Source organism: Ornithorhynchus anatinus, chromosome 5 (assembly GCF_004115215.2).
Source record: "Ornithorhynchus anatinus isolate Pmale09 chromosome 5, mOrnAna1.pri.v4, whole genome shotgun sequence".
Classification (NCBI taxonomy): Eukaryota; Metazoa; Chordata; class Mammalia; order Monotremata; family Ornithorhynchidae; genus Ornithorhynchus; species Ornithorhynchus anatinus.
The window spans coordinates 109,510,119-109,534,882 of NC_041732.1; the positions used below are offsets into that span (position 1 = coordinate 109,510,119).

A 24,764-nucleotide genomic window follows, 5' to 3' on the forward strand; every position below is an offset into this window, starting at 1 on the left:
TGTGAAATACATTAGTCTGGAACAGCAGGGGTGCCAGACCTACGGGCTCCCCAGGAGGAAGGAGAGCCCGACTCTGCAGCAGGGGGCTTTCTTCCTTGTTGTGTTATTTGTAGAGAGCTTTATTTGTTAACATGTTTTTGCTATCATGGAGAGGGTGGTGACGGGGAGGGAGGAGAGAGTGAAAAGAATTTCAGGGTAACTGTTCAATGAAACAATGATTCAATATACACTTAAGAGGTTAAATTCACACATGGGATTTACTAGAACCAAACTGTGTTCCTTTGCTGTTCAAGGAGCTGAGGGAGAGAGATTAAATCTCCATTACGAGAGCCCAAATCGCATTTTATCTGTGGCTCGGGTTTGGAACTCTAGTGAACAATCCAGGCACTTAGTACAGTGCTCTCCACGGAGTAAGCACTCAATAAATACTATTGATTCACTGTTGGCTGCTAACTACAAATAAAATGACTTTGTGGGAATTTCTCCAGGGGGAGTCAGGAACTTGCCAAACTCCAAAGTTAACTATGCCATGCTGAGTGATCTGTGGCCCACTTTTTAAGAAAATCACTAAGTCTTCCATGGCGAGTTACTTCAAATCAGGAGGGAAGGTTATCTTCTTGTAAAGGAAAACAATGCTTTCATCTCAAATTGTAATACAGTCCTAACCAAAATGCTTTTCTTCTAAAACCAAGTCACTGGATATCTAGATTTGCTTAGATCTGAGGCAAAACGTAACCTGCTCGTCTCACTCCAGGTAGGCAAAACATGCTACCAAAACAGCTTAAGTGTGGCAGCCTAGAGGAATTTAATACTTGCCCATCCGTTTAGGTTTTTTCATTTAAATTCCGTAGGGAAACAAGTTGAATGAATGATCCACTCGCTTCAGAGCAACCCTTTTGTATTGTTTTTATTAATTTTAAATGTAACCAGAACATGCTGACATCTTCTAGCCTCCAGAAGTCATTTCTCCTTATCTGAAGCCTCAGTAATTCTACTCCATGGCTGCCACAGGTACTGGGGTTCACTTAATTGTTCGATCTCATTTCTTGCCATAACCATCGGTTCTCTGGCTAGTTGCAGGGGGCACTCAGGGATGGTCACAAGATGGTTCACTCAAATGGAAATGAAAATGAAAGGTGATCGTCCTCATCAGGAAAGAGATAAAAAGATTTTTTTTTCCCTATTGGTAGTGGATTTGCTTGACATCTCTCAAAACTGTGAAAATCCTGAGGCAAAACCAAGACTGTGACTAAAGAAGATTTCAAGCTTAGTTACCTGCCCACTTCTAATGAACGATTGGTAATCTCAGCAGCCACTTTTTTTCTCCAATACTTCACAGTCATTTGAGCGATTTTTCTTATTTGTGTAAGACAAACTTGCTCTTCCAGCTCTTTTTGTTTGGGGCTTCTTTCCAGTTTGTAAAAAAGCAGATGAGCAAAAGCTTTTTCTTCTCAGCCCATGAGAAGAACCTCCAACCGAAAGAGTCTCAGAGTTTTCTTCATTGGATGTAGAGAACAGAACACAGGATTCTTGCCTGTGGATAGTTTCATAGTCTCTGCCGTGGGACGCACATATAGTCCTCCTGTTCGTTTTCTGAAGAGAGCTCAGCGAGGTGGCGTTTGGGTCCGAAATCCACACAAGTCCCTGACTGTCTGAACCCTTTTGCAGCCTCATACTCCGCCTTACTCTTGTTTCATCAGCCTGCCCTGGCTCGAGGGCCTGTCCTATAGAGTAGGCTAGATTATTATATAGGTCTGAATTACCTTCCAAAAACAGTTCTTCGGTTGAGGAGTTGTAATGGGAACCAGGATGTTCATTTCCACCTTCAATGTGGACACTTTCATAATCTGGATAATACACAGAGCTTCTTCTACGTCTCCTCAGTTGTTTCTGGTAACTCGTCACCATGCGATTTTCTGCCGATTCTTCTCTTTCAAATTCCTGGCAACTTTGGCTTGCGGTTTCCTCCATGCCCTCCTGAACATCAACCCCATCTGGCTCTTCTAATTCCACGCTCCACCCATCTGTGAAGATGTTGGTCTCCTGTCCTCCCCCAGGTTCGGTTAAAGACGTCTTGGGACTACCGCTCACTGAGCTTGCGACTCCCCCGGGGGGCGCCGGGGTCCCACCGGGTTGAGGCGGGACCGTGGCAGGAGACGGCAGGGGGAGCACGGGGAGAGGGGGAAGGGCTGATTCGGGATCAGTGACCGAAAGGCCTCCTTGGGCTCCAGAGAGGCTCCCGGACCCTTCCTTCGGCCCCCAGCCGGGACCTCGAGGCTCCGAAGAGGGGACTGGGTCACGGTTTTCTCCTCGAATGTTTCCTCCAACCTTGGAGGGACTCAGAGTAGGAACCGGGGGACTGACAGGAGCGGCCCCCTCTATTCCCGATGCGTTGCGCTCCAAGCCCCAGATTGTCTGCAAGGTCTTGGAATCCTCCATTTTCATGCTGTTTTGGGGGAGAGATTTCCTTCTGGGTCTTTCAACGGGTTCTCTCGGCACAGGGCTCGTGGGCTCGTAACACGGAATGTCAAAGTTGAAATAACCTAGGAGGATGGCAAAGAAGCGTTCAATTCAACTCAAACCTAAAGATGGAGAATTTACATTCTAGCCCATGCGACCAATTTTAAAACTGCCTCCAGACGCCTTTAGGTCCAGAAAGAGCTTAACTGGAGGGGGGGTGAAATTGGCAGTGGCCCACGTCACATTTACCAATGCTAGTTTTCCTTTTTTCCTCTCCTCCCGGAAGGCCTGTGACCCAGTTGAACGACCTCTCCTGCCAACTCCGTCCTCAGGCAGCTCTTCACTGCCACCGAGTGGCAAAAAGTAAGAAGGCTTACCATCCTCACTCCCCTCTTTTGGAAAAATGGTATTTCTTAAAGCCCTTATTCATGCATTCATTCAGTAGTATTTATTGAGCGCTTACTATGTGCAGAGCACTGTACTAAGCGCTTGGAATGGACAAATCAGCAACAGATAGAGACAGTCCTTGCCCATTGCCGGGTCCCTTACTGGGCCAGGCACTGTACTAAGCACTAGGGTAATAACACTAATAATGATGGCATTTGTTACGTGCTTACTAGGTGCAAAGCACTGTTCTAAGAGCTGGGGGAATACAAGGTGATCAGGTGCAAAGCACTATTCTAAGCGCTGGGGGATACAAGGTGATCAGGTGGTTCCCCCTTGGGGCTTACAGTCTTGATCCTCATTTTCCAGATGAGGTAACTGAGGCTCAGAGAAGTTAAGTGACTTGCCCAAAGTCACACAGCTGACAAGTGGCAGAGCTGGGACTAGATCCCATGACCTCTGACTCCCAAGCCCGGGCTCTTTCCAATGAGCCACGCTGCTTCTCTAAGTAGAGACAAGCTCATCAGATTGGACGCAGTCCATGTCCCACACGGGGCTCACAATCTCAGTCCACCTTTTCCAGATGAGAAAACTGCGGCACAGAGAAGTTACGTGACTTGCCCAAGGTCACACGGCAGACAAGTGGCAGAGCTGAAACTAAAACCCGGGTCCTTCTGACTCCTTGGCCCGTGCTCCAAGCATTAGGCCATGCTGCTCCTCACTTAGCCAGAAATCTGGTAATTTGGCTGTGCCTCATTTGATCCAGGGAAAAGACATGTTCAAGACCACAAAGCAAGATCAGACACTCAAAAGAAACTTCCTAGAAGTCATCTAGAAGCCTAATTTTCTCCTGGTGCTTTCCCCCAGAGCGTAGTATAGTGCCCGGCAACGAGTAAGCCCTTAACAAATACCAATACTGCCACTAATAAATACTACCGATTGAAGTGATTCTTAGGCTCTGTGTGAAACTTTGTTGTTTGAGATGTTCTGCCATCCATTTGGAGGCGTAATGCGTCAGCCTGTGAATTCAGTTGCTAACCCATCCCCAGCCTCAAGGAGGCCGCACAGACAATCGTTCCCAAAGGATCATCTCTATCTCTGGGGTGAGATCTAGGGTTCAGGGCCTTGGCAGGACCCAAGCCCACCTAAGAGATGGCCCAGCCCCCACATTCCTTGTCACAGTTCAAGTGACTCCAGACAAAATGGCCATTTATACTGTCCCAAGAGCCCGAAAATACACACGCCCAGCAGGAATCAATGAGGAAGACCCAGAAAGGGTTGCTTAGAGCACGTCCCAATGTGCAAACTGATCAATCAATAGATCAATCAGTTGTATAAATGCTTACTGTGTAAATAGCTCTGTACTAAGCATTTGGAAGAGTACCATATCATAGAGTTGGTAGACATTCGAGTCTAGAGGGGGAGACAGACATTAAATTAGGGATCCATACATTGATGGTGTGAGGTTGAGGGTGGGGTGAATAATGGGTACAAATTCAAGAGCAAGGTGATGCAGAAAGGAGAAGTAGAGGGAGTCAGAAACCGGTCGGAGAAATCCCCTTGGAGGACTTATGTCATTTGAATCAGGCTTTAAAGGTGGGGAGAGCAATCATCTGTCAGTTGAAAGATAGGCTGGCTTTAGACTTGTCCTCAGTTAAAGGTTTTATCATTCTCCTCACTAGACTGTAAACTCTGAGGGCAAGGACCATGTCTACCAATGGCAATGCTCTCTCCCGGGCATTTATTACAGTGCTCTGCACACGGTGAACATTCAGTAAATACCATTGATTGATGCTACTCTCCCTTTCATCTCCTTTTTGAAAATAATCTATTTGTGAAGATTAAAAGTCTAAGAAAATACCAGGGACTCTTATCTGTGAAGGAAAAGAGCATTAAGGGGTTGAGATATAAAAGATGCGGAATACCTGACAGACTCTCTGGCCTTTTGAAGTGGGGTGATGCTGCTGCTCCAGGGCTCTCAGAGATCTCAGGAACTGGACTTAAGGGAGGTTTCTTGGAAGCCATCTCTCTTTTCCCATACAAAGATTTCTCTACTTTTCTCTTTCCCTTTCCTTTCCTTCTTTTGCCACTTCTTAATCCCTGAAAAATGCAGAATAGCATAATTGAGGCAGAAGCAACATATATACATATTCTTTTAAAACCAGCAAATCGGCTATTACAGTGCTTCACAGTTATTCCAATTCAATAGTTCTCACTTTAAGAGGCCAGGATCCATTATTTTGACAATCTTTACTTTAAAAGAGGAGTGTCTGAGAAGGTACAGAACTAGCTGGCTCAAGATGAAACCCAGCAACAAGTCTCTGAGCAAGGACTGGTCCTCCTTGACCCCCCAGCTCCCAGTAGCCTGGGAAGCCTTTTTGGAGCACAAGGAACCTGCTGCATCTTGGAAAAACTTAGTTATCTGGATCTTTGCAGGACAAGCCCACATCCCCACCACCCTGCTCCACTGACCGCTCCCGCCGGTGCCAGAGCCACACTTTTACACGGCACTTTTCTACAAATGTAAACAAACATATTTTGATATATAGTTTGATATATATATAGATAGGTAGATACATATTTATATATCAATAAAGTGCACATGATTAATGACACTATAGTCTAAGTGAGACACCATTATCCAGACTGACTGTCCTCTACCCCTCTTACATCCCAGATAAAGGAGCTTTTACTTGCCTTCATAAGTTGTCAGGAGAAAGGTAGAAAGAAGAGAAATAGAACATTTAACACTCACTTACTGGAATTTTTTGAGATGTTGTTTTGCCCTTGGAACCTTGGGGTTTCTTTCTATTAGGTTTCATCGCTTTCTCAGTTTGGGATTCTATTTCAGCTGAATTGTTGGCAGCCTCTTCTTTAATGTTGACAAACTGTTGTGAGGAATGTGTTATTTCAAACTGCTACCGACATGAAAAGACTAAGACATTATATTTTAGTATTTACTTCTGCAATTTTAACAAATCAAATCAAATTCAAAGAACTTCCTATCGCTCAACCAATGGTACCTATTGAGTGCTTACTCCCCTCAGAGCACTGTACCTCTGTGCCTAGGAGAAAGCAATACAACAGAATTGGCAGACACAGTTCTGGACAACAAGGAGCTTACAGTTTAGAGGACAAACTACTCCATCCCAACCTTTGACCTCTGAGCTGGTTCAACACTGTGGTCCATCCCCTTCTCCTGGAACATTATCTAACTGTCCTCTACTGGTTCTCCTATTTCTCTGACCGCTCCTTCTCAGTTTTATTTTGCAGGTTCCTCCTCTCCCACCATCCAACTGTGGGGGTGCCTCAAGGTTCAATTTAGCACACCCTTCTACTCTCCATCTACACCCACTCCCTTGGAGAACTCATTTGTTCCCATGGCTTCAACTAGCATCTTCTGCATGGGTGATTCTGAAATCTTTCTATCGATCCCTGACCTCTCCCCTTCTCTGCAGACCCACATTTCCTCCGGCCTACAGGATATCTCTATTTAGATGTCCCACCCATACCTTAGACTTAACATGGCCAAAACTGAACTCATATAGATAGTGTTGGTATTTGTTAAGCACTTATTATGTGACGAGCACTGTTCTAAGCGCTGGGGTAGATACAGGGTAATCAGGTTGTCCCACGTGAGGCTCACAGTTAATCCCCATTTTACAGATGAGGTAACTGAGGCACAGAGAAGTTAAGTGACTTGCCCAAAGTCACACAGCTGACAAGTGGCAGAGCCGAGATTCGAACTCATGACCTCTGACTCCCAAGTCCCTGATCTTTCCACTGAGCCATGCTGCTTCTCTAATTCTCATATTCCCACTCAAACCCAGTTCTCCCCAGCCTTTCCATCAGTGTAGACAACACCACTCTCCTCCCAATGTCACAAGTCTATAGCCTTGACTCATCTCTCTCATTCAACTCAAATATTTAATCTTTCACCAAATACTCTTTTACCTTTACTACATTGCTAAAATCCATCCTTTCTTCTCCATCCAAACTGCTACCAGGCTGATGGAAGCCCTCATAATTTCCTACTTCAGCCTCCTCACGGAGCTCCTTGCCTCCTATCTCATCCCACTCCAGTCCATACTTCATTCTGCTGCCCAGGTTATTTTTCAGAAAACACGTTCAGTCCCTATGTCCCCATTCCTCAAGAACCTACAGTGGTTGCCCACCCACTTCCACATCACACAGAAATTCCTTCCAAATGGCTTCAAGGCAATCAGCTTGGTCTCTCCCTCCTACCAAAACTCACTGATCTTCTACTAAAATCCAAACTAAACACTCTACTTCTCTAAGACCATCCTACTTTCTGTACCTCGATCCCAACATCTATCCCACTGCCGACCCCTGGCCTGTGTTCTCCCTCAGTCCCGGAACTCCTTACCCCTTCATATCCAACAGTTCACCAGCCTTTCCACTATCAAAACCTTCCTAGAATCACATCTCCTCCAAGAGGTCTTTCCAGATTAAGCCCTTTATTTCACCTAGCCACTCTCCCCCTCCATGTCGACTACGCACTTGGCTGTGCACCCCTTAAGCACTAGGATACTCAACCCAACCTCACGGTACAAATGTACATATTCTTATACTCTACTTCCTCCAACCCCAATTTATTTTAATGTCTGTCCCCGGCTAGACACTGTAAATTCCTTGTGGCCAGGGAATATGTCTACTAACTCTGTTGTACTGTACTTTCACAAGCTCTTAGTCCTCTGTGTACAGTAAGCCCTCAATAAATACCATTGATTGATTAAATAAAATAAAGTATCAGTAGGTAATAAACAGCAACCTGTTTGGGACAGAACAGAGAAATCATCATGATCATTTCACGGCTCTAGGAAATACCTTCGCCCCTGAGTCAGGACTTTGAGGATCCAAAGAGGGGACTGGGCCACGGTTTTCTCCTCGAATGCTTCCGCTGGCCGTAGAGGGACTCAGAGTAGGAGCCGGGTCCCCAACTGGGGGAGTGACAGGAGAGGCTCCCTCTACTCCTGACATACTGCACTCATCAAAGCCCCAAATTGTCTGCAAGGTCTTGGAATCCTCCATTTTCATATTGTTTTGGGGGAGAGATTTCCTTCTGGTTCTTTCAACAGGTTCTCTCAGTTCAGGACTCACAGGCTTGTCACACGGAATGTTGAAGTTGAAATAATCTAGGAAGTTAGCAAGAGGCATTCAACTTAATTCAAACCTAATGATGGAAAATTAACATTTTAGCCCTTTCATCCAATTTTAAAACTGCCTCCAGATCTCATTAAGTCCATAAATATCTTAACTGGGTGGTGAAACTGGCACTGCCCCCCCCACCTTCCACCCCACACACTTACAAATGCTAGTTTTCTTTTTTTTCCTTTTTCTCCCCGAAGGTCTGTGACACGGTTGAATGATCTCTAGTGCTAACTCTCCCCGCGTCTTGACTGTCAGCTAGTTCTGGGCAGGGAATGTGACTCTTTATTGTTGTACTGTACTCTCCCAGGCGCTTAGTACAGTGTCTGCACACAGTAAGTGCTCAATAAATACGATTGTATGAATGAATGCACTCTCTGCTTTGAGGTCGTTCTTTACTGCCACCCAGTGGCAAAACGCGTGCATGCCTACCATCCTGACTCCCACTTTTTTTTTTTAAATGGTATTTGTTAAAGCACTTACATTCATTCAGTCATATTTACTGAGCGCTTACTGTGTGCAGAGCACTGTACTAAGCGCTTACAGGCACTTTACTAAGCATTAGGGTAGATACGAGCTAATCAGGTTGGACAAAGTCCATGTCCCGCTTGGAGCTCACATTCTTTGTCCACGTTTTACAGATGACGAAACTGAGGCACTGAGAAGTTAAGTGACTTGCCCAAGGTCATACAGGAGACAGTGGAAGAGCCAACTAGAACCCAAGTCCTTCCGACTGCCAGGCCCTTGCTTCATCCATTAGACCACGCTGCTCCTCATTTAGCCAGAAATCTGGTAATTTGGCTGTGCCTGATTTGCTCAAGGGAAAAAGACATGTTCAAGAAAGACCCCAAAGCAAGATCAGATACTCCCAAGAAATCTTCTAAAAGCCATCTGGATGCTATCAGGGCACGTGTCTAATTTTCACCTGGTATTTTCCCACAGAGCTTAGTATAGTGCTCTGTACCCAGTAAGCCCTTAATAAATACCTTTACTGCACTGATAAATACTACTAACAGTGATCCTTACACTCTGTATGAAATTTTCTTTTTTGAGATGTTTAGCCATCCATTTGGATATATAATGAACAGCCTGCTGTGCTGATGGAGTCAAATGTGAGTTCATTTGCCTGACAATCAGACATGTAGGCAGACTTCAGAACACTAAGTTACAGTCAGCCTGCGAGCACCTCGCCCCTCCAGCCAGACCTCTCGGCACGGCTCAGGCCCAACAGACAGAGACCCAGGGCCCAGACTTGCAGCTTGCTCGCAGGTCTGTGAGCACTTAAGCAAAGGACAGTCTGGCAATGCCAGGCCTCCATGCCGACAGCTGTGCCCTGTCCCCACGGCCAGTCTGCCCCCACTGGCTGGGCTTCCTTCAGCCGGGTGGCCAGATGTAGCATCGGTGCCAAGACTCCAGGGGTACAAGACTTAACCCCTTCCTCTGCTACAGAAAAGCAGCGTGGCATAGTGGCTAGAGCACGGGCCTGGGAGTCAGAAGAATCTGGGTTCTAATCCCAGCTCCACCACATGTCTGCTGGGTGACCTTGGTCAAGTAAGTTCACTTCTCTGGGCCTCGGTACCCTCATCTGTGAATTAGGAATTAAGACCGAGTCCCTTCTGGGACAGGGACTATGTCCAACCTGATTAACTTCTACCTACCCCAGCATTCAGAGCAGTGCTTGGCACATAGTAAGTGCTTAACGAGTACCATAATCATTATATTATTATTATTACCCCAGTGAATGCTGCTCCATCCCCAGCCTCAAGCAGGCCGCACACACGACGGTTCCCGAAGAGCCACCTCTATCTCCGGGATGAGATCTAGAGTGCAGAGCCTTGGCAGAACCCAGTCCCTAGAACCCAACCCAGTCCCCACCTCCTTTGACACGGTTCAAGTGACTTCACCCAAAATGGCAATTTACACTGTCCCACAAGGGCCTGAAAGTACGTGCATCCATCAGGAATCAATGAGGAAAACCCAGAAACTGTTGCTTAGAGAAAACATCCCGTCATGCGAAACCGATTGACCGATCAACAGTCAACTGATCGCATTTACTGAGTGCTTAATGTGCGCAGAGCACTGTACTAAGCATTTGGGAGAGTACAGTACCACAGAGTTGGTAGACACATTCCAGTCTAATAATAATAATAATGTTGGTATTTGTTAAGCGCTTACTATGTGCTGAGCACTGTTCTAAGCGCTGGGGTAGACATAGGGGAATCAGGTTGTCCCACATGGGGCTCACAGTCTTAATCCCCATTTTACAGATGAGGTAACTGAGGCCCAGAGAAGTTAAGTGACTTGCCCACAGTCACACAGCTGACAAGTGGCCGAGCCGAGATTCGAACTCATGACCTCTGACTCCAAAGCCCGTGTTCTTTCCACTGAGCCACGCTGCTTCTCTAAGTCTAGAGAGGGAAACAGACCTATCAAGATAAATTATGGATACATACCTAAATGCTGTAGGGCTGAGGGTGGGGTGACTAATGGGTACAAATCCAAGAGGAAGGGCGACAAAGAGGGAGAGGAAATAGGGGGGAGTCAGGGAGTCTTCTTGGAGGAGGTGTCATTTGAATAAGGCTTTGAAGGTGGGGAGAGCAATCTTTCGGTTGAGACTTGTCCTCAGTTAAAGGTTTTATAATTCCCCTCAGTAGACTCTCTGAGGGCAAGGATCATGTCTATTAACGGTATTGCTCTCTCCCAGGCACTTATTACATACTCTGCAAACAGTGACCATTCAGTAAAACTCCCTTTCATCTCCTTTTGAAAATAATCTATTTGTGAAGATTAGAAGCCCAAGACAACATGAGGGACACTTAGCTGTAAAGGAAAAGAGGACTGAGAGGTTGAGACATAAAGGATGCAGAATACCTGAAGAGCACAGACTCTCTGGCCTTTTGAAGTGAGGTGATGCTGCTGCTCCGGGGCTCTCAGGGATTTCAGGAATTGGACTTAAGGGAGGTATCTTGGAAGCCATCTCTCTTTTCCCATACAAAGATTTCTCTACTTTTCTCTTTCCTTTTCCTTTCCTTCTTTTGCCACTTCTTAACATCTGAGAAATGTAAAATAGCATTACTGAGGCAGTATATATATATATATATATATATATATATATACACATACATATAAACACCCACTGAAGAATATATGTATATATATTCTTAAAAAAATCAGCAAATCAGCTTTTACAGTGCTTCATAGTTATTCTAATTCATTTGTTCTCAAATTAAGAGGTCAGATCCATTATTTTAATTTAATCTTTACTTTTTAAAAGGAAAGTCTGAGAAGGAACAGAACCACCTGGCTCAAGATGAAACCCAGCAACAAGTCTCTGAGCAAGGATTGGTGGTCCTGGACCCACCCAACAGCACCCAGATACCGAGGCAGCCTTTCGGCGCACAAGGGCCCTGCTGCATCTTGGAAAAACTTCATTCATTCATTCATTCAATGGTATTTATTGAGCGCTTACTATGTGCAGAGCACTGTACTAAGCGCTTGGGATGAACAAGTCGGCAACAGATAGAGACAGTCCCTGCCGTTTGACGGGCTTACAGTCTAATCGAGGGAGACGGACAGACGAGAACAATGGCAATAAATAGAGTCAAGGGGAAGAACATCTTGTAAAAACAATGGCAACTAAATAGAATCGAGGCGATGTACAATTCATCAACAAAATAAATAGGGTAACGAAAATATATACAGTTGAGCGGAGGAGGACAGTGCTGTGGGGATGGGAAGGGAGAGGTGGAGGAGCAGAGGGAAAAGGGGAAAAAGAGGGTTTAGCTGCGGAGAGGTAAAGGGGGGATGGCAGAGGGAGTAGAGGGAGAAGAGGAGCTCAGTCTGGGAAGGCCTCTTGGAGGAGGTGAGTTTTAAGTAGGGTTTCGAAGAGGGAAAGAGAATCAGTTTGGCGGAGGTGAGGAGGGAGGGCGTTCCGGGACCGCGGGAGGACGTGACCCAGGGGTCGACGGCGGGATGGGCGAGACCGAGGGACGGTGAGGAGGTGGGCGGCAGAGGAGCGGAGCGTGCGGGGTGGGCGGTAGAAAGAGAGAAGGGAGGAGAGGTAGGAAGGGGCAAGGTGATGGAGAGCCTTGAAGCCTAGAGTGAGGAGTTTTTGTTTGGAGCGGAGGTCGATAGGCAACCACTGGAGGTGTTTAAGAAGGGGAGTGACATGCCCAGAGCGTTTCTGCAGGAAGATGAGCCGGGCAGCGGAGTGAAGAATAGACTGGAGCGGGGCGAGAGAGGAGGAAGGGAGGTCAGAGAGAAGGCTGACACAGTAGTCTAGCCAGGATATAACGAGAGCCTGTAACAGTAACTTAGTTATCTGGGTCTTTGCAGGACAAGCCCGCACTCCCACTGCCCTGCTCCACCGACCGCTCCCCCTGGCACCACCAGAGCCCCACTTTTACACAGTGCTTTTCTACAAACTCATTCAATCATTCAATAGTGTTTATTGAGTGCTTACTATAATAACAATAATAATAATAATAATGTTGGTATTTGTTAAGCGCTTACTATGTGCACAGCACTGTTCTAAGCACTGGGACAGATACAGGGTAATCAGATTGTCCCACGTGAGGCTCATAGTTAATCCCCATTTTACAGATGAGGTAACTGAGGCACAGAGAGTTAAGTGACTTGCCCAAAGTCACACAGCTGACAAGTGGCAGAGTCGGGATGTGCAGAGCACTGTACTAAGCGCTTGGAATGTACAATTCGGCAACAGAGAGAGACAATCCCTGCCCAATAACGTGCCCACGGTCTAAACGGAGGAGAGAGACAGCAAAGCAAAACAAAACAAAACACAACAAAACATAATAAAGATAAATAGAATCATGGAGTTATACACCTCATTAACAAAATAAATAGGGTAATAAATAATATACACAAATAAGCAGTGCTGAAGGGAGGGGAAAGGGGAAGAGCAGAGGGTGGGAGAAGGGGGGAGGGGAGAAGGAGTGGAGGGAAAGGGGAGCTCAGTATGGGAAGGCCTCCTGGAGGTGAGGTCTCAGTAGGGCTTTGAAGAGGGGAAGAGAGTTTGGCGGAGTTGAGGGAGGGCATTCCGGGATAGCGGGAGGATGTGCGCCAGGGGTCAACAGCGGGATAGGCATGAATGGGGGACAGTGAGGAGGCGAGTGGCAGAGGAATGGAGCGTGTGGGGTGGGCAGTAGAAAGAGAGAAGGGAGGAAAGGTAGGAGGGGGAAGGGGATGGAGATTCTTGAAGCCCAGAGTGAGGAGTTTTTGTTTCGTGCAAAGGTTGATAGGCAACCACTGGAGGTTTTTGAGGAAGGGAGTGACATTCCCAGAGTGTTTCTGTAAGATGATGATCCAGGCAGCGGAATGAAGAATAGACTGGAATGGGGAGAGACAGGAGGAAGGGAGATCAGAGAGGAGGCTAACACAATAATCCAGTCTGTAAACATGATTATCACATATTGATATTTACTGATACATATTTCAATAAAATATACAAGATAAATGACACTACATAAGTGAAACATCATTATCCAGACTGACTGTCCTTGACCCCTATTGCATCCCGGATAAAGAAAAGCAAGTTAGAAAGAAGAGAAATGGAAGCTTTAATGGTCTCTTACTGGAATTTTCTGAGATGTTGTTTTGCCCTTAGGACCATGAGGTTTCTTTCTGTTGGGCTTCATCGCTTTCTCAGTTTTGGATTCTATTTCTGATGAATTGTTGGCATTCTCTTTTTTAATGCTAAACTGTTTTGAAGAATGTGTTATTTCAATCTGTTAATGATATGAAAAGATTGTCATTATATTTTAATATTTACTACTGCAATGATAACGGATAAATTCAAATAACTTTCTATCAATAAATGGTATTTACTGAGAGCTTACTATGTGCAAAGGACTGTACTACATGCTTGGGATAGTATGATTCAACAAAATTGGCAGACACAATCCTGGTCCACAAGGAGCTTACAGTTTAGAGGACAAAACTATTCCAGCTCAACCTTGACCTCTGAGCTTGTTCGACACTGTGTAGTGCCCTGCACACAGTAAATGCTCCATAAATATGATTCATTCATTCATTCAATAGTATTTATTGAGCGCTTACCATGTGCAGAGCACTGCACTAAGCGCTTGGGATGAACAAGTCGGCAACAGATAGAGACAGTCCCTGATGTTTGACGGGCTTACAGTCTAATTGGGGGAGACGGACAAACGAGAACAATGGCACTAAACAGCGTCAAGGGGAAGAACATCTCGTAAAAACCGATGGCAACTAAATAGAATCAAGGCGATGTACAATTCATTAACAAAATAAATAGGGTAACGAAAATATATACAGTTGAGCGGACGAGTACAGTGCTGTGGGGATGGGAAGGGAGAGGTGGAGGAGCAGAGGGAAAAGGGGAAAATGAGGCTTAAGCTGCGGAGAGGTAAAGGGGGGATGGCAGAGGGAGTAGAGGGGGAAGAGGAGCTCAGTCTGGGAACGCCTCTTGGAGGAGGTGATTTTTAAGTAAGGTTTTGAAGAGGGAAAGAGAATCAGTTTGGCGGAGGTGAGGAGGGAGGGCGTTCCAGGACCGCGGGAGGACGTGACCCAGGGGTCGACGGCGGGATGGGCGAGACCGAGGGACGGCGAGGAGGTGGGCGGCAGAGGAGCGGAGCGTGCAGGGTGGGCGGTAGAAAGAGAGAAGGGAGGAGAGGTAGGAAGGGGCAAGGTGATGGAGAGCCTCGAAGCCTAGAGTGAGGAGTTTTTGTTTGGAGCGGAGGTCGATAGGCAACCACTGGAGTTGTTTAAGAAGGGGAGTGACATGCCCAGAGCGTTTCTGCAGGAAGATGAGCCGGGCAGCGGAGTGAAGAATAGACCGGAGCGGGGCGAGAGAGGAGGAAGGGAGGTCAGAGAGAAGGCTGACACAGTAGTCTAGCCGGGATATAACGAGAGCCTGTAATAGTAAGGTAGCCGTTTGAGTGGAGAGGAAAGGGCGGATCTTGGCGACATTGTAGAAGTGAAACTGGCAGGTCTTGGTAACGGATAGGATGTGTGGGGTGAACGAGAGGGACGAGTCAAGGATGACACCGAGATTGCGGGCCTGCGGGACGGGAAGGATGGTCGTGCCATCCACGGTGACGGAGAAGTCTGGGAGCGGACCGGGCTTGGGAGGGAAGATGAGGAGCTCAGTCTTGCTCATGCTGAGTTTTAGGTGGCGGGCCGACATCCAGGTGGAGACGTCCCGGAGGCAGGAGGAGATGCGAGCCTGAAGGGAGGGGGAGAGGACAGGGGTGGAGATGTAGATCCGCGTGTCATCTGCGTAGAGATGGTAGTCAAAGCCGTGAGAGCGGATGAGTTCACCGAGGGAGTGAGTGTAAATGGAGAACAGAAGAGGGCCAAGAACTGACCCTTGAGGAACTCCAACAGTTAAAGGATGGGAGGGGGAGGAGGCTCCAGCGTAGGAGACCGAGAATGACCGGCCAGAGAGGTAAGAGGAGAACCGGGAGAGGACAGAGTCCGTGAAGCCAAGGTGAGATAAGGTATGGAGGAGGAGGGGATGGTCGACAGTGTCAAAGGCAGCAGAGAGGTCAAGGAGGATCAGAATGGAGTAGGAGCCATTGGATTTGGCAAGAAGGAGGTCATGGGTGACCTTAGAGAGAGCAGTCTCGGTAGAGTGGAGGGGACGGAAGCCAGATTGGAGGGGGTCTAGGAGAGAATGGGAGTTAAGGAATTCTAGGCATCGATTGTAGACGACTCGTTCTAAGATTTTGGAAAGGAAGGGTAGTAGGGAGATAGGACGATAACTGGAGGGGGAAGTGGGGTCAAGAGCGGGTATTTTTAGGATGGGGGAGACGTGACTGACTGAATGAATGAATGAACCACTCTCTTCTCCTGGAAACATTATCTGACCTTAGCTTCACAGACACTGTCCTCTCCTGGTTCTCCTATTTCTCTGACTCCGACTCCTCAGTTTTCTTTCACAGACTCCTCCTCTGCCTCCCATCCCCTAACTGTGGAGGTGCCTCAAGGTTCAGTTTAGGTTTTCTTTCTATTCTCCAGCTACATCCACTCCTTTGGAGAACTCATTTGCTCCCACGGCTTCAACTACATCTCTACAGGGATGATTCCCAAATCTCTCCCTCCATCCCTGACCTCTCCTTCTCTGCAGACCCACATTTCTTCCAGCCTACCGTATATCTGTACTTTGATATCCTGCCTACACCTCAGACTTAACATGTCCATAACAGAACTCCTCATATTCCCACCCCAAAACCTGTCTCCCCATGACTTTCCCTTCACTGTAGACAACACTACTGCCCACCCTGTCCTAAAAGTCAATAACCATGGCAGCATCCTCAACACATCTCTCTAATTCAAATATTCTGTCACCAAATACTCAGTTCAACCTTTACAGCATCGCTCAAATCCGTCCTTTTCTTCTTCAAACTGCTACCATGCTGATCCAAGCTTTCATCATTTCTTTTATGCTCCTCCTTCCTGAGCTCCCTGCCTCTCAACTCGCCCCACTCCGATTAATACTTCATTCAATAGTATTTAATAAGTGCTTACTGTGTGCAGAGCATTGTACTAAGCACTTGGGAGAGTACAATAAAATATCAGACACATTCCCTGCCCACAATGAGCTACAGTCTTGGGGGGTTGGGGGAGACAGACAATATAAACAAATGACAGATAAGTACATAAGTGCTGTGGGGCCGGGAGAGGGGATGAACAAAGGGAGCAAAGTCAGGGCAATGCAGAAGGAGGTAGGAGAAGAGAAAAGGGGGGCGTAATCAGGGAAGGCCTCTTGGAGATATTCCTTCAATAAGGCTTTGTCCGGGGAGAGAATAATTGTCTGTCGGATTTGAGGAAGGAGGGCCTTCCAGACCAGAGGCAGGACATGGGCAAGGAGTCGGTGGCAAGATAGGGGAGATCGAGACACAGTGAGATTAGCATTAAAGGAGCTAAGTGTGTTGGCTGGGTTGTAGTAGGAGAGTAGCGAGGTGAGGTAGGATGGGGCAAGGTGATTGAATGCTTTAAAGCCAGTGGTGAGGAGTTCGTGTTTGACGTGGAGGTGGGTGGGCAATCACTGGAATTTTCTGAGTAGAGAAACATGTACTGAATGTTTTTGTAGAAAAATGATCTGGGCAGTAGAGTGAAGTATGAACTGGAGTGGGGAGAGACAAGGAGGCTGAGAGGTCAACAAGGAGGCTGATGCAGTAATCCAGGTGGGATAGGATAAATGCTCGGATTAACATGATAGCAGTTAAAATGGAGAAGAAAGGGAGGATTTTGGTGATATTGTAAAGGTGGGACCTATAGGATTTAGTGATGGAGCATTCTTCTCTCTGCTGCCCAGGTTATTTTTCAGAAAGCACATTCAGTCCCTGCGTCCCCATTCCTCAAGAACCTCCACTTTCACAAACAGAAACCCCTCCCCACTGACTTTAAGGACAATCAGTTCACTCTCTCCCTCCTAACTTCTCTGATCTCCTACTACAGTCCAATCCAAACACCCCACTCCTCTCCTCTGCTATCAGCCTACCCTCTATACCTCGATCTCATCTATCCCACCCCTTGCCCATATTCTCCCTCAGGCCTGGAACTTCCTCCACCTTCATAAATGATAGCCCACCACCCTTTCCATTATCAAAACCTTCCCAGTACCAAATCTCCTCCAAGAGGTCTTCTTTAATCCTAAAGATTAAGCCCTTTATTTCCCCTGTCTGCCCTCCCCTCCGTGTAGACTATGTGACCCTGAAGCATTCGGATACTCACCTCAACCTCACAGTACAAACATAAATGGTCTTATATTCTACTTCCCTAATCCTCATTTTATTTTAATGCCTATCCCCGGCTAGACACTAAGTTCCTTGTGGCCAGGGATCACGTCTACTAACTCTGTTGCGCTGTACTTTCCAAGCTCTTAGTACTTTGTGCATGGTAAGCACTCAATAAATACCACTGATTGATTAAATAAAGTGTCAATAGCTAATAAACAGGAACCTGTTTGGGACAGAACAGGGAAAGCATCATGATCATTTCAAGGCAACTAGGAAATACCAGTTTCACTTTCACTGGATTAAGATAATGTTAAAGGCAAACTCAAGGGTGGGGGTGATGGTTTGGGCATTCCCCCAGCCCTTCTCCTGGCCAAAGTGACTCCCAAAATTAGAGAGCAAGGCGAGAATATCTGGAGATGTTTCCTGGATGCTAACACCCTTGTGTTTTTCCTTCCCAGGACAGGGGCTATTACCTACCACCATCACCTCCTGACTCAGAGTCCCAGAAATGCCAAGGGGTGCGCACATTCAGGGTCCAGCCAGTCGGCCGGCTCCTGGACGTCAGCAGAGGCTTTTCAGAAAGATTTTTCACCACTTCTCTCCTCCCTATTTCCAAGCAGCACTTTCTCCAGCAAGTCTAAGTCCCACTATCCCCATTAACCTCTTTGCTTAAGTTGGACACCCAGGTTAGCAGTAATGGAAGTAAATCCTTGCTCTGCGCAGAGCACTGCCCCAAACCCTGGGGAAAAAATACACAGTTGAGCCTTAGACCAGATTCTGGCTCTTTGGGGTCTCAGAACCTAAAAACAGGGTGGGGAAAGGTTTGGTGACAGACGTAGTAGCAGAGATGAAAAAGAAATACAGAACACCACAGAAGGCAAATATAAAAAAGTTCAGAGTTCAGCCTATCCGATGATAAAGGGATCTGGCAAGGGCCTCCTAAATCTGTGGAGGCCATGACCGGCCTGGAATACAGAGGGGTTCGGGATAACAAGTGAGGCGGTTTGGCCTCAGCAAAAGAGATCTACACAGAATCAAAATAACCCTCTGCTTTTAGCATAAAAATTACACCAATACTGATGTCTTAGGCAACAGCCTTTTAAATAGAGTCCTTTTCCAACTCTTAGCCCTAACCGACCCTTCTTCCCAGGGCCACATTTAATTTCCCAGCAAGAAAACTTGCAGCATATCTTCACTTCTGTGCCTCTCTGGACCCTTTCTCTCAGCCCCCATTCGCTCTAAAACATGTCTGCCCTTCTTTTTAATTGGCTCTTCCCTTTTTCTTTGCCTGAGTTCTTACTCTCAACGGTCCTGCTCCTGGACTGACACTTGCTGCACAGTAGCTTTCCTCTTGCTAAGCCTTTAGATAGCAACTGGCTCATTTCGTGGCAGTTTTTCTTTAACAGGGAGAGACAAGCAAATGAGCAGCTTCGAGAAGTTCTGGATGTTTGCAGAGAGGGTTCCTGCGTCTACTGTATTTCTCCTTTTTCCGCTCTCACCAACGGATGGCTTTCTAGTCCCTTCCCAGAGGTGTGGATTAGCTAGGGTGACAGTCACAGTATGTATAAATTCGGGTATTGTGAGATTTCGGGGTTGTGTACGTGAAAAGAAGAATAAAATATTAAAATACTAATCAATATGCATAATAAAATAGTTCAGCAATGACAAACTTACCTTCCTTTTGGAGGAGGACCGTGTTATTCTAGCATCTTTAAGGGGAGAAGTACTTTCATCTTTATTTGGTGAATTATAAATTTTGGTTTCTGAAGAAGTAAAAATGAAGCAAACATTCTAATTAAGTGACTCAAAAACCACAAGATGTACATTCTCTTTGAAACATTAACCAACATTCACTAATCATTTGACACTAAAGGTAATGCCATCTCTTCACTAGACCAGGACACAGTAGGTGATCTGCTTAAATGGCATGCTGAAAACTGGGCTACTTAACCTGTAGCCTTGGTACTTAAAAGAAGAGTTTGCTTGATCAAGTGTTTGAGGAAGCATCGATTTTCCCTTCTATTGACCAACATGGTTATAAGGCAGCTATCCAGAGCAGCAGTGCGGGAAAAGGAGGCATGCAAGGAGGCAACAGGTTAACTAAATGGATCAATCCTGGAACGCCGGAACAAGCCCAACTTCTGCAAGTATCTGTGGAAAACCATTTCATGCACCAAACCATAAGGGCAAGGCCCTGCCTGGCTTGGGCCTGGTAGAAATGAGCCCAGAAGGCCACCCGGAAGGTCTAGGTGCTTTGTGGACGATCCCATTTGCTCTCTGCCTGATGCTGACGGGTGTGTATTCTAGTCGTGAAGCCAGCTGTGTACTCTTTCACTGTCCTCCTCTGGAGCTTGGACACTTAGGTGTAGGTGTGTTTATGGGACGAGGAAGAGTGTAGGGAGGATGCTGTTTTCTGCTCCCGCCGACCACCGATCGGTAATTAGATAAGAGGGAGATCCTGCCCTCCAGTTCTCATCCATACACTGCACTAAGAAAGACAATCACAGAGGAGTTGCAGCCACGGTGGCTGCCCTGCATGGAACCCAGAGGCATCACAGCACAGGCAGGGCAAAGCAGTCAGCTGTAGGCACATGGAGGCATTCAGTGGGTGGGAGGAAACTAGTCACTCCACCCCACATGTCATTCCCACAAGGGTAGGATTGGTAAGCAGGCAACAAAGGCTGGGGAGAGAACCAACACCTCTCCTAACACACCACTCCGGGCCTGTGGTCCAACTTCTCTGGGATTCAGGGTGGAGGGAGATCAATTAATCACTTAATTAAACCATCATTAATTAATTAATTAAAGAAGCGCTCTCTGTATGCAGAAACTGTACTGCACAAATCCAAGTGTGCAGATAATGCAGAAGGGAGGGTGCATAGGGGGAAGCCCTCTTGGAGGAGATGTGATTTTAATAAGACTTTAAAGAGGGAAAGATTGGTAGTCTGTTAGATGTAATAATAATAATAATAATAATACTTGTTAAGCACTTGCTATGTGCCAGGCACTACACTGAGCGCTGGGATGGATACAAGCCAATAGAGTTGGATACAGTCCCTGTCCCATGTGGGGCTCGCAGTCCCAATCCACTTTTTACAGATGAGAAAACTGAGGCACAGAGAAGTGAAGTGACTTGAGATGAAGGGGGATGGGGTTCCTTGAGAGAGGTGGATGGTTGTGATGGACCCCCTGATACCTGATTGGTCCAGCTCATTCCACCTTCTGGAACAGTCTCCAAGCCAGGGAGCTTGGAACTTTTATTTAATACCCATACAGATGCTTTCTCTGATGGCAATGCAACACCAGCATGAATGAGTGCAACTGCTCTAGGCGACTGCCTGAATTCTGTCAGGTTCTTAGTTCAGGCTTCCTTTCACTGGAAGAGTACTGCCCTTTGACTCTGTATTCAGTAACGGCTCATTTGATGGGCTCTCAGACAGCTGGCCAAGTTTAGGTTGAGAGATTCCTTCTTGCATAAGGCAGTCCAACATGCCTTCATTTCCTATAAAATCCCTACTAAAATGACTGTCTCGCTCGTCAGGTTCTCAAGGGCTCCGGCTCCCCCAGGAATGGCAGGGGCTGGGCCCAGGCTCTCACCAGACGTGTTCCCCCATCACATCCCACACCACCTCAGCCTCTAGGCTATAAGCTCGTTCTGGGCAGGGAATGTGTGTCTGTTTTTTGTTGTATCGTCCTCTCCCAGGCGCTTGGTACAGAACTCTGCCCACATTAAGTGCTCAATAAGTACAACGACTGACCGACTGACTAAGCAGCATCCAAGCCCAGCTGTCGAGTTCAGGAACTTTCCCGTATGTACAACGTATCCTCGACCGTGCCAGAGGGGGGCTTCTACGGAGGTTGAAGAGTGACAGCGACCACCCTTGCCCTCAGGCCTAAGTCAGTCTCTGGGCAGGCGGAAGGCTCGTCGGCCCCCTTTACATTAGGCTCTAAGCTCTCCCTATGGGCTGGTAAGCTCCTTGTGGGCAGGGACTGTGCCTACCAACTCTGTTGTGTGGTCCTCTTCCAAGGACTTAGTACAGCGTTCGGCACACAATAGACGCTCAATAAATACCATTGATTTTATCTGAGTGCTTACTTTGTGAATTAGACTATGAGCTCTCAGTGGGACAGGGACTGTGCCCAATCTAATTATCTTGTATCCATCCCAGTGCATATTACAGTGTTTGACCCATTGTAAGCACTCAATACCATTATTATCATCATTTCTCCAGGATTCTTTAAATACAGTATCTCAAGAGTTTACACTCTAATGACAGCAGTAAAAGACTATTCTATGTCAACATTCTGTACTCCAAAGTAACATGTTGTCAATCCATATTTGAGTACTGCACTGATTGCAAAGCACTGTACTAGGCACGAGGAAGTGTGCAATAGAGTGAATAGGCATTATCCCTACCTTCAGAGAGTTTACAATCAAGCATGGGAGATCGACTACAATAGAATAATTCCAGAAGGAAAAAAGGGGGAATATATCCACAACTTATCAAAAAAACTATAAATGACATGTCCCAAACATGTCTTTTCCTTTGATCAAATCAGGCACAGCCAAATTATCAGATTCCTGACTGAGAGGCAGTATGGCTTAGTGGAAAGAGCACTGGTTTGGGAGTCAGAAGGTTGTGGGTTCTAATCCCGGATCCACCATTTGTCTTCTATGTGGCCTTGGGCAAGTCATTTAACTTCTCTGTGCTTCAGCTACCTCATCTGTCAAATGGGGATTAAGACTGTAAGCCCCACGTGGGACAACCTGATTACCTTTATCTACCCCAGCGCTTAGAACAGTGCTTGGCACATAGTAAGCGCTTAACAAATACCGTCATTACTAGGCAACATGGTGTAGTGGATAGAGCATGGGCTTGGGAGTCAGTAGGACTTGGGTTCTAATCCCAGTTGTGCCACTTGTCCACTGTGTGATCATGGGTAAGTCACTTCACTTCTCTGTGCCTCGGTTACCTCATCTACACTGTCAGCTCGTTGTGAGCAGATAATGGGTCTATTATTGTATTGCTTACTGCAGTGCTCTGCAGACAGTAAACACTCAATACGACTGACTGACATCTGTAAAATGGGGATTAAGGCTGGGAGCCCCAAAGTTTGGGTAGGAATATGAGAAGTTCTGTTTGGACATGTTAAATTTGAGATGTCAGTGAGACAACCAAGTAGGTGTGTCCTAAGGTGGGAGGAAATGCAAAACTGCAGAGAAGGAGAAAGATCAGGGCTAGAGAGAGGGATTTGGGAATCATCTACATAGAGATAGTAGTTGAAGATGGGAGAGAGAATGAGTCCTCCAAGGGAGTGGGTGTAAATGGAGAATACAAAGGGATACAGAATTAAGCCTCAAGGGACTCCTTCTTTTAGAGGATGGGAGACAGAGGAGGAGCTTGCAAAGAGTCCGAGAAGAAATAGTCAGAAATAGGAGGAGAACCAGGAGAGGACAGTGGCAGTGAAGCCAAGGTTGGATAAGCACTGTGTTGAGTGCTTGGAAAAGTACAAGTTTCTTCAGAAGTATCACCAACCAAAGCAGCTCAACAAGGGTCAACTGACACAAGGCACACACCAAAATTATGAAGCCTCTACAACTCTTGGTTCTGGAAACTCTCTCTCTCTCTCTCTCTCTCTCTCAAAACTTACCATTAAGAATTTCTGAGGATGGAGAACTTCCAACAGGAGGTACACCACAAGATACTTGAAGTTGCTCGGTGTTTCCCTAGACGGGGTGGGGAAATTAGACGTTTCAAAGTCATACCTGAAAAATATTCTCAGTAGCTTTCTAAATTTCTTGAATGCTTCATCACCCAAGCCAGAAGAGTGGATAAGCTCAAGAGTGGACAACAGGAACTGCAGGCCAGATCCAACCAGCCACCCAAGCTCAGCCACTAAGATCTTCTCAATGCCACGTTCACGTCTGCCACGGGCACCCTGCACCCTGAGACTAGGTCCATAGGATGTCTAGGAGCCGGACAGAAGCTTCTACCAGAGGACTTCCACCCCTCCTCCCCCATCCCACTGGCCCCTGCCCACTCCAAGTAGCCCCCCAGACCAGATGGCTGTCCATCCTGATCAGCCAGCAGAGGAAACTCAAGGAATGAAAGGTTGAAAAATCCAAACCAATACTTGGAAGCAGAAAAAGTAGACTTTTCAATCAATGGCATTTATGAAGTGCTTATTGTGTGCAGAACACTATACTAAGCACTTTGGAGAGTACAATAAATCACAGTTGGTAGACACATTCCCAGTCTGCAAGGAGCTTTCAGACTAGAGGGGGAAATCATCAGTAAAATGAATTCTGGATAAGGGAAATACTAAAATAATAGGGGACATAGATTTCCTGAACTCTTCTGAAGACATAAGCAAGTACGGTGCTGCCAACCTAAAAGTGGAATATATCCCATCAATAGATTGTCTTGCCCCTTCAGGAATGACTCCTTTTGTATATCTTGGAGACAAGAACAAGGTTCATTACTCCATGATCTGTATACTCTGTTAACAACTCCAAAATTGTTTCTTCAAAATTCAGCACACAAGCATAGCCTAGCAGAAAGAGCAATGGGCCTGGGAGTCAGGTAACCTGTGTTCTAATCCGGCTCCGCCATTTGTCTGCTGTATGATCAGGGGCAAGCCACTTTACTTCTCTGTGAGGTTCTATTTACTTATGTTGTAACTATCCAAGTGTTTAGGGTAGTGCTCAGCATACAGTAAGCACTTAAATACCACAATTACTATTCGAACAATTTATTTCTAAATAAATCAAATGACTTTATCAAAATTGGTTATACTGTTTGGCTGGCTTGACAAAGATTTATTTTGTCCAATGACTTGGCTAACAGAATGGCTTAATTACTGCCCACTTTTGAGTGAGCCCTACTGAAAAATATAGAGCAACAAGAAGTGGTGTGGCATAATGCATAGAGCAAAGTCCTGGGAGTCAGAAGGTCTGGGTTCTAATCCTGTCTCTGCTACTGGTCTGCTGTGTGACTTTTGGGCAAGTCC

At 46.4% G+C, this 24,764-nt stretch overlaps 1 protein-coding gene across 4 annotated transcripts in view; it reads right to left on the bottom strand.

Annotated features, from left to right (window-relative positions):
• Positions 1–881: 881 nt before the first annotated feature.
• Positions 882–24,764, bottom strand: part of CDCA2 (cell division cycle associated 2) — a 44,665-nt gene continuing 20,782 nt past the window's right edge. For all 4 annotated transcript variants that reach the window (XM_029066393.1, XM_029066392.2, XM_029066391.2 and 1 more), the window contains 8 exons: positions 23,406–23,481; positions 19,428–19,516; positions 13,608–13,760; positions 10,885–11,065; positions 7,693–8,000; positions 5,604–5,732; positions 4,770–4,944; positions 882–2,543 (listed from right to left, as the gene is read on the bottom strand). In XM_029066393.1, coding sequence (XP_028922226.1) covers positions 1,306–2,543; positions 4,770–4,944; positions 5,604–5,732; positions 7,693–8,000; positions 10,885–11,065; positions 13,608–13,760; positions 19,428–19,516; positions 23,406–23,481 — 2,349 coding nt within the window. In that variant the 3' untranslated portion in view covers positions 882–1,305. The remainder of the gene's footprint in view (positions 2,544–4,769; positions 4,945–5,603; positions 5,733–7,692; positions 8,001–10,884; positions 11,066–13,607; positions 13,761–19,427; positions 19,517–23,405; positions 23,482–24,764) is intronic.